This window comes from Bidens hawaiensis, unplaced genomic scaffold, assembly GCF_021521415.1.
Source record: "Bidens hawaiensis isolate Kalapana, Puna unplaced genomic scaffold, B.hawaiensis_p1.1 tig00004931_1, whole genome shotgun sequence".
Classification (NCBI taxonomy): Eukaryota; Viridiplantae; Streptophyta; class Magnoliopsida; order Asterales; family Asteraceae; genus Bidens; species Bidens hawaiensis.
In genome coordinates this window covers 112,072-121,966 of record NW_027491311.1, presented here as the reverse complement: position 1 = coordinate 121,966, position 9,895 = coordinate 112,072, and the positions used below count along the sequence as shown (strand labels likewise).

Below are 9,895 nucleotides of genomic sequence, written 5' to 3'. Positions count from 1 at the left end.
ATTGTTGTTATGAATTTGATGATTTTCCTTGAGTAGGCATAAAACTTGTCAAGGGTGTAAGGTTAATTGGTGGTTGAAAGCTAAACACGGTTAAAGTAGGCACACTTGTGGCACTTGTAGTAGTAATGGGTTCAGTGGATGATGGATTTTCTGAATTGATGGGTGGTGGCATTGGCGGTAAAGTTTGTTTCGAGGCCATGATTGTGGTGTCAGTTGTTCGACTTTTTGTGTTTGGTGACCCAATAATCTTGTTCTCCCTTTGACGAATCTGATTCTGACGAAAAGTTCTCTCGATTTCAGGAACAAAAGCTAACGGTGATGAAGACCGAGAGCGTCGTGTATGCATATACCTGTAAGTACCTGCACTTGATTGATATCTCTTAAATGTATGCATACACAATATCCAGTACCACCGCTTTGGCACCATTTGGTACTTGATATCCATCTTTTCAAGATCCTTTGATTGATATCTCTTAAATCTCCAGCTTCAAACTGTGGTGGCAATAGATTTCCTTGCATCTACTCTTCATGGCTTGACAGAAAAGCGTGAACTATTGCGATGTTGGAGTCATTTAACATGGGTAGTGGTTCACAGAAACTTGAAGGTTTGCTTGGTTGAGATTTTGAGGATGAGGAAATCCCTTGAGCCTTTAATGCTTGGGCAACCGCACAGTCGACTGCCTTTTGAAATGAACTTGTACTTGAGGAGTCTGATGGATTGCTGGTTGAGATGAAAACAGTTGGTTGTGAAGACACATTCGGGGAGTACTTAGGAGTGGTCACAGGATACACATTCTGTTGAGTCTTGCTTATGAAAGCAGTCGGCATTGAGGAAGCAAAACTCACTCCAGCTTGATTTATGGAACTTAGATGATTATTCATTCTCATCTGCTCATCCATCTCAAATGACTTGATGGTGGAGATCAAATCACTGTTGGTCATGGCATTCAGATTTGTAGTTCTTTTGATTGTAATTGTATTGGTGCTCCGGCTGTATGGTAGTGAATTCATTAACTTGTGATTGCCTCAGCATTTGCAATGTTCACACTTGCAGCCCTAATTCTTACCATCAACTTCTCAAATCTCTTTACCAAATCCAAAATAGCTTCACCTTGACGATGATTAAACATATTGAACTCTTCTTTTAATAGGGCCTTCTTATTTTCCCTAATTTCAGCATTACCCTCAACTTTCTCAACAAGTGCTTCCCACAGACCCTTGGCACTTGTGTGTTCACGAAGAGTTTCAGTGATCTCATTTGAAAGGTAAACAGTTAAAATGAGATAGGCTTTCTTGTCTTGTGCTAACAGGTCCCTGTCTGCTTGATCATAGTTTTCTGGAGCCTTAAGTTGTTCCCCAGCGTCAGTACGAGTCACGGGAACATGAGGACCTTATTTAAAACATCTCATCAAATCAGTCTCAGTCAATGAGATATAGTTCATGAATCTCCATTTGAAGTCTGCAAAGTTATCATCCAAGGTCATATACTTTGGTGGCTTTGTAGGTCTTCCCACTTGGTTTTCCAACAACAAATACCCCTTCAACAGTTCAGAATCCGTGCTTGTCATGATTTCAGAAGTCTCAAACACTTAGCAACCTTCAAACAGCTTAAAATTCAACATAGGCAAGTTTTTCGCGTGAAACTTTTTTTCAAGCGAAGCGAAAAAGTGAAGCCAAGCGAAGCGAAAAAGTTCAGCTAAGCGAAGCGAAAAAGTTGCTCCAGGCAAAGCGAAAAACTTCTGATGAATCAGTAATGCGAAGCGAAAAAATTTCTAAAGCGAAACGTGAACAGTGAAGCGAAGCGAAAAGTTTTATGCCAAGCGAAAAATTTTAAAGCGAAGCGAAAAACTATTTGATGCGAAAAAGTTATGTTTTCTAGAAGCAATCTTTCTTGGGATCTGCTCCACCTAACCTGTCAGTACTAGGTCAAAGGTTGGTACACTGATTTTCATGCCATGAGAAGCGAAAATTTTCATTTGTCAATTTCAACACTTTTTATGCCCGTAAACACTAACTTTAACGCTTTTATAACAAAAACTTTTGGATCTGGAACTTGAACATGAGCTATCTTTACCAAGAACACCTTCTAAGAAATTTTTATGAAGATTTTGCCGATTCTTTTTGTATTTTTATTGTTTTTGTGGTGTTTGTGAACTTCTCTTGCAAGAACACTTGTTTTCTTCTTCTCAAGATCAAAACCTAAGGTTGTGATCCAAAACCCTCAACTAGTGAGCCGAAGCTCTGATACCAGTTGTAGGTCCCGACATGGGTGGATCTAACAATAGTCTTGGATCAACCGAGCTTAGTGCTAGCGAAATCACACTAAGCCACCTAAGCGGTCTCGGATCTTAAGATGTTATTTTCGATGGTTTGAGAGAAAAAGGGAGAGAGAGCCGAGAGAAAGAAAGAGAGTTATAACAAAAGGTTTTTCCTTTTTGAATATCAACAACCGTGTTACTTCTCATGGCATGCTTCCTATTTATAGGGAAGCCTGCATGAGAAGTAAGTCACATTGTATGCCCAATGGGCTTTACAAAATTATTTCTCTTGGGCCTATTACATTTAAAACTAATAGCTAAAGCCCAAAATACATAAAAACAATACAAAAGACTAAACTACCAAAATGGGACTAACAATCTCCCTCTAGTCTATAGTATTGAAACCCGTCGGTGTCGTAAACCAAACATTCGTCCTCGGTTAGTGGAAGATCAACAAGTCTACGTACAAACTTGTTGAAGGCTCAACTATCTAGTTTGTATTCTACCGTTCCAAGTCCTCGACGGTTCCCAGTGGCTTGTTGTAGAGCTTCTTCACATCCTCAATGTGTAGACCCATAAGCTCATGCTCGTCAAACACTCGAATCTCATGCATATCACGGCAGTGGATGAAGGCCTCACTGGTTTTATTATCAAACTCCCAGTCAATTAGTTTGAAGTCTATAAACCAATTTTATACATGAAAAACCCAAGCCTGTATCCAAATACGAAATACATACTATCAAACACATGCATGTCACTATAAGTCCATGCATGTCAATACTACCTTTCAAGATGACAAATCCGGGTGAAGGAGAGGATGGTAAGAAGGCAAGAACTTCCATAGGAAGCTCCTCAAGCTTGCATACCCAAGCCTCTGACAATACACCTTGATTAACTAGGATTTCACACTTGAAAGCACCTCCTTCTTGTTCCTTGTTCTTTGGCCGAATTCAAAGAGAGGAAGAGAGGAGAGTGTTTTTTTGATGTCTTGTGTAATAGTCTAGTTGTGAGAGAGAGAGTTGGGAGAGTTATGAAAGGCACCACCCAAGGCAACCAATCACAACTCTTGCATGTACCCACTAAGTTAGATTAAATAATAAAATAAGAAAAGAGGGAGAGAAGGGGGGGGGGCACCCTCCTTCCTTTCTTATTTTTATTATTTTTCATACTTTCCATATATATATATATATATATATATATACCTTGCATTGTGTCATACATAACAATAACACATTATAGGTAACATGCTTAATATATTGTTACTTAACTCTCTTAAACAACAATATGGAATGCTTTCTCTTAAAGTATAAATCATCCATATGATTTATTTTTCACAAGTACAATGTATTTAGAAACTCCTTTCCAAATAACTCAAGTGTTAATATTTATTTGTTATGATCATATCATATATAAAAAAATATTATTTGTGTTTGTCTAGCTTGTTATTGGGTATGACCCGACTTGGATCATGACGTACTAGTCACATCAATAATAATATGTGTCTTGGGCATACCGAGTCCAACAGATATCTCAAGTCACAACTTTTTGACCTTACATGATCTATATACTTAATGTAGGTTATTTTCCAATAGCTTGATTATCTAACAATAGTCACTTTTGATAGCGCGCATTCTTAACAAAAATATTTTATGGTTTATAAATAACGTACTTGAACACGTGAACTTCTATCTATTGTTGATAAGTTTCTTGTTTTGAATTTCTCGTAAATAGAAGTTGTAAGTACGTCTTGCATACAAACTTGGATATACAATTACCAACTGCGTCAATTATATCAGGTTTCCATGCGATTTTCATAGGCCGGTGGACCATTATCATGATCTTAAAACACAAAGCTACAAGAAACATAGCATCACAAGAACGCACCATTAATGATAACACAATTATAAGCTTCATCAAGTTCAAGACTTGAATACAAGAAAATGTGACTACATCCTCTCATGCAGGTTAGGCTGCTTCGGTTGGACACGGAAGGAAAAGGGAGCATCAGCTTGGTAATCTCCCATTGCTACCATTTCATTTTGTTGCTGCATATACACACATGTACCAGAAATAAGATACCAAACATATATGCATATATATGTTGTAGAGTTGTTGTAAGATGCATGATAAACTCACCACCAAATACATGAGGTGCTTGTTCTCCTCCTTGTTGAAAAGTATAAACTAAATATTAAGTATAGGGGTCTTTGTGTTATATTAGAAAGTACATTTTATGTCTAGTATGTATATTTGTAAAGTCTAGGGGTTAGTATGCAATTGTGTCAAACTTGAATCGTTTTCTAAACGATGCGTCGTTTAAGTGGTGCCTGTTCTAGGGTTATATAAACCCCCCCCACCAAATCAATTTGTATGTAACATTCTGCAAGATTATTGAATCCAAGTATATTTATCAAATTCATTGTGTCTATTTCATCGATTTGTAATCTGAATTTGCCATCAGTTGCATCAGAGCAAGGTTTTGAAACCGGGAAGAAGAGAAAGAAACCATCGATCTGTGTATTGAATCGGTTTTGTCTGTTGGTTGTGTTTCTTGATCAGAAAAATAAAATCGTGAATTGATTTCTGATAAGAAAAGCCAAGAATATGAATTGAAAGGAATCAATCATTCTTTTGTTCTTGTACAATTAATTGATTAACAAATTCAGTCTTGATTGTCCAATAGATTTCACATAATCACTTTCTGGTCTTTTGTACCAGATTGATCATTGCAAGAGAATTGAAAGGGCTTATTTGTTTGTTGTGGGTCAAGAAATCACAAGCTGTGGTCATATTTTTGAAATCATTGAATTAAAATTGAATATCAATTTATGATTTCATTAGAAAGAAGCAACTGTGTTCTTGTGTTAGTGAAACAAGACCATTTGGGCTTTGTATCTCTGTGCCATCAGATACGTTTTCTTAAAATTCGGGTCTTATCACAAGAACTCAAATCAAGTATATTGAATCAGAAAAGTTGAGAATCTGGGAAGAAATCAATCACGTGAGTAGTGATTGTTGTTCCTGTTTTGGTATTGGACATCGTACACAAATTGGTGTTGTTGTTCGTTGACCTTTTTTTGAAGTTTTAGGCAACAAAAAAGGAATAAAATCAGGACAAAGGAAAGAAATTGTTCCTTTTGTTGGTTTCTTTTATCAAGAAAGGCTTTGTTGAAAATTTCTTAATTATTTGGTGATTATTGATTGTTGCATCTAGAAGGCAAAGTTCTAGAATTAAACTAGTTGCCTACAATCACCAAACCAAAGAAGGAATTAAAAAAAAAAGGATCAGAAACTTGTTGAAAGATTGCAAGAATATACATAAACAAATTCGTTTCGTTGTATGTTCATATTGCAAGAAACGTGTACGTTATCGTTAGCAAGTCAAAACCCGTTTGGTTTATAGCACGTACAAAACCTACGTGGTTCATAGCAAGTTAAAACAAACCCTTGCGGTTCATAGCAAGATAAAACAAACCCGTTTGGTTTGTAGCAAGTTGAACCTTTGGTTCAAAGAGCAAGTTAGTGCATAAAAACCTGATTAGCAAGTCGGTCAGGAGCACATAAAATTTGGTTAGCAAGTAGGCCAGAGGCACGTATAGCAAGTTGTTCAAAATTAAAAGTCCAATTAGCAAGTTGGTTGGATATTTTTTGATCAAATCCTTCGTGGTACATAAATCCTTCGTGGTACAAAAAATCCTTCGTGTTAAAACATAAAAATATGGCAAGCAATAAAAAGAAAGAAAGTGCTTCAACATCAACTCGTGAACAAGGAATTCAGTGTCCCAAATTGAATGAAACAAATTACACGACTTGGGCATTGTTGATGGAAACAATGTTGAAAGCATATGACCTTTGGGAAATAATTGATGCAAAGGTTGAAACCGAAATTGTGGATGAAAAGAAGATGAATACCACAAAAGCCATGATCTTCCAAACATTACCAGAAGATGTTTTAATGCAAGTCGCTCAATACTCGACTGCAAAGGAAGTTTGGAACTCGATCAAAGTCAAATATCTTGGAGCCGATCTAGTACAAAAGGCACGTTTACAAACATTGAGAAGTGAATTAGAGGCTCTAAAGATGAAGTCAAATGAAATCGTAAGCGATTTTTTGGGAAAGTTAAGCAGTTTGCAAACCAAGTTTAAAACTCTTGGTGGTACTTTGAAAGATAAGGCACTTGTGAGGAAACTTCTTATCTCGGTCCCAAAGAAATTTCTACCGATCGTAGCATCTATCGAGCAATATCAAGAAATTGATACGATGCCATTTGTAGAAGCTGTTGGAAGAATAAAGGCATTTGAAGAACGTCTCAAAAGCCAAGACGAACCAGAAGATAATGATCAGGGAAGACTTCTAATGGCAAGTTCAAGCAATCAAGGTCGTGGTAGAAATTCTAATAAAGGAGCAAGTGGATACGGAAGAGGCATGAGCCAAGGAAATAAGGACAAGAGCAAGTTTAAGTGTTATGATGGTGGAGAAGTCGGTCATTTCGCAAAAGAATGCACCAAATGGAAGAACAAGGAGCAAGACAAGGAGCAAGAATCCAATCTCATCTATGATGATGAATCAGTCGCATTGCTGTGAAAAAGCAAGAAAATTGAAGACCCTCTTTAAATTATATTTAGTTTAAGGGGGAGTGTTGAAAAGTATAAACTAAATATTAAGTATAGGGGTCTTTGTGTTATATTAGAAAGTACATTTTATGTCTAGTATGTATATTTGTAATGTCTAGGGGTTAGTATGCAATTGTGTCAAACTTGGATCATTTTCTAAACGATGCGTCGTTTAAGTGGTGCCTGTTCTAGGGTTATATAAACCCCCCCCCCCCCCCCCCACCACCACATCAATTTATATGTAACATTCTACAAGATTATTGAATCCAAGTATATTTATCAAATTTATTGTGTCTATTTCATCGATTTGTAATCTGAATTTGCCATCACTCCTCTAGAACTTGTTCCTAATTCACACACAAATCCAGCATACTCACATTTAAGCACCAATTTAAAGATAGTAATTAATTCAAACACATTCTATAATGTAAAAACGTAGCAAAGTCAAGAAAAATATAACATAGAAACTTACACGCTTCCTCATGATTTTGGGGATTTCATCTTGTTCAAAACATCAAATTTACAAACAGATTAGTGATAGTGTATTTGTGTGATATTGGTTTAGGAAAGGCTTGAAATAGGCATACCTTTTTCTCACGAATGTTTGTAAGTCCATTTTCCAGTGCATCTTCTAATCCAATTAGTTCTTCATAGTTCAGCGATGTTATATCTTCGCCTTTCAAGTGCCTGAAACAAAAAAATTACATACATTTATCACCCACAAAACAATCCTTTGAGAGAGAGAGAGAGAGAGGTGGCTGAGCTCAATTTGCATGCTCTCATTCTCTTTCTTAATTCTGTCAATTTCATTCTGCAAATTCTGTGTGTAAAGATAATTATCAAGAGAAGACATCAATCATCAATCAAGAAACTAATTATAAAACAAAGAAGAATATTAAATTAACATAAACGTCAGAGGTGGAACTCCTAATATAATATTCATTTAAATCAAGCATAAGACACTAGGGATCTTAGGTTGTTGCAAGTAAAGGTTAGTGGAGAAGACTAGTTACTTCCATATCTATTCATGGATGTAACATCTCACATAGTTTTATTGATGGATCCTATCCTATATGTAGAACTGGCCGTAGAATTCATAAATCAAGTCACTTGACATCTTTTTGGCAAACAAAGAACACATGCCACAACCCACTATTAGACCCCCCCAAATAACCAAATCTTTCTCGGACAAAAGTAGAGACAAAAGGGTGAAACCTTACTTCATGTTTTGCATCCCACAACTTGTTTCCTGAAAGTCTTTGATATCTATCCAGCATGTCAATCAAGCTTTCAGTTTAAGTATCATCCAAAACCCAGAAAAGAAACAAGTTAGCAACAAATCAGAAAAATAAAGTCAAACCTTAATATCAAAAGACAGAAAACCCTAAAATAAAATAGAAAGAAAAGATTTAAAATTGAAGGGATGTATATATACTTGGTTTTTGGGCTGCAATACTCATGCATCTTGCTAGAAGATCTGGATATAACAAGAGAGACATTGGCATCACAAAGAACCCTAATCTCTTTGGCTTTCTTGATGATTCCATTCTTTCTTTTGGAGTAAGTGACCTGCCTGTTACTTGTGTTCTCTATCCTCTTGATCTCTATCTTCCCTCTCCCCATTCTCTCTCTTTCTCTTTTTTCAGGAAGTGAGAAAACAATGGAGAGATCTAGCAAATCGTCATAACAATGTTAATTAATAGTGTTACGGAAGTATTAAGAGAGAGAGAGAGAGAGAGATTTCTAGTAATGGTTGGAAGATAAGAGACTTTCCAAAAGATCGACCAAGGCTGTGTGTTTCTTTGTGGGGTTTTGACTTATCCAACATAACAGAATATTATCTCTTGGGTACTTGATTCAACTCTTCTAATCTTAATTCGTCTCCTTTTAATGCTAAACTGTTTCTTAACCCTAGACTCTACCACTTGCCCTCTGGTCCATGTCATATTTTTTTGTAAAGCATGCATCTAGCACAGTTAATTAAAGATCTTCTCACTTTTTAGTCGGGAATAATATTATTTATGGGTTCAACTTACTAGTTATAAGGTAATTAAGGCAGACAATAGTTTAAGAATGATTTTATTTTCAAAGTAGTAGTAAAAAATTAAAAAAATGGTTTCTAGGTGTCTGACAGCGTACCAAATAAATTTTAGGTGTCCAGCCATCCGAGATGGCTGGATTACGTTTATCTCTCCTAGGCATTCCATGTAAGTGATGACGTGTACATTTGTTGTGACTAGATCAGCCATTTGAGATGGCTGGATCCAAATTTATTCCATTAAACATAATTTTGCCAAATGGCAGCATAAGATGAAACCAGCCATCTAAGATAGCTAAATTAAACTCTGTATTTTCAACTATTGCAAACTCGTGGGTGTACTACAACGAACGGCTTTTCTCTTGATAATTGCTCGAGACGGGTGCGGTATAAACCAACGACCGGTCATAAATGATATAAAGATAAAATAAATGAACGATCTCGTTATCAGTTGAAAGATTTAGTATATTAAACACGAACCGACCCACCCAAGGTGAGCTCCCCTTGGGTGGATGTTTACACCATACAAACACACACATAAAACTAACAAATGAAACCCTATTTATAGATAAAACCGTTTCTTATAGAAGCCTTTTCCCAGTTGAAGCTTAAACGCGTGTCGAAGGTCTCGTCTCGTGTCTGGATTTCTCGCACACTTTAATTAACTTGACCATAAATATATAACGGGTTTCGTACTTTGATATCGCAAGTCACATTTTTTGCCTTACAATCACCCCCTTGACTAATGATATCAAAACATTGTCAAACCGTGTCTCGCATTTTCGCAACTCAACCTGATAACCAAAGCTTCGTCAATGACCCCCTCAAGGTATGATCCACCTAATTCATTCATGAAGGAGTTATCGCTTCTTTATCCATCTCGGAACTTTAAGCATTATAGGTTAAGACGAGATCGACAAAATACCACGGACAACGATGAAATAGCAAAGCTTATTATTTCCCTTTTAAGCGCCTTGAAAATAAT

General features: G+C 36.5%; 1 protein-coding gene across 2 annotated transcripts; it reads right to left on the bottom strand.

Moving 5' to 3' along the window:
• Positions 1 to 4,163: 4,163 nt before the first annotated feature.
• On the bottom strand, positions 4,164 to 8,532 carry LOC143628343 (agamous-like MADS-box protein MADS9). 2 transcript variants are annotated; one of them, XM_077097963.1, is made up of 9 exons: positions 8,308 to 8,532; positions 8,093 to 8,159; positions 7,635 to 7,692; positions 7,462 to 7,563; positions 7,345 to 7,376; positions 7,203 to 7,219; position 6,865; positions 4,395 to 4,421; positions 4,164 to 4,303 (listed from the first exon to the last, which is right to left on the bottom strand). In XM_077097963.1, the coding sequence occupies exons 1-9, from the start codon at positions 8,493 to 8,495 to the stop codon at positions 4,205 to 4,207; spliced, it is 591 nt and encodes a 196-aa protein (XP_076954078.1). In that variant the 5' UTR covers positions 8,496 to 8,532; the 3' UTR covers positions 4,164 to 4,204. The 2 variants fall into 2 exon arrangements, with proteins under 2 accessions (XP_076954078.1, XP_076954077.1); XM_077097962.1 differs by lacking the exons at position 6,865; positions 7,203 to 7,219 and adding an exon at positions 4,951 to 4,964 and having other exon boundaries at positions 4,395 to 4,427; positions 7,347 to 7,376.
• Positions 8,533 to 9,895: the final 1,363 nt, after the last annotated feature.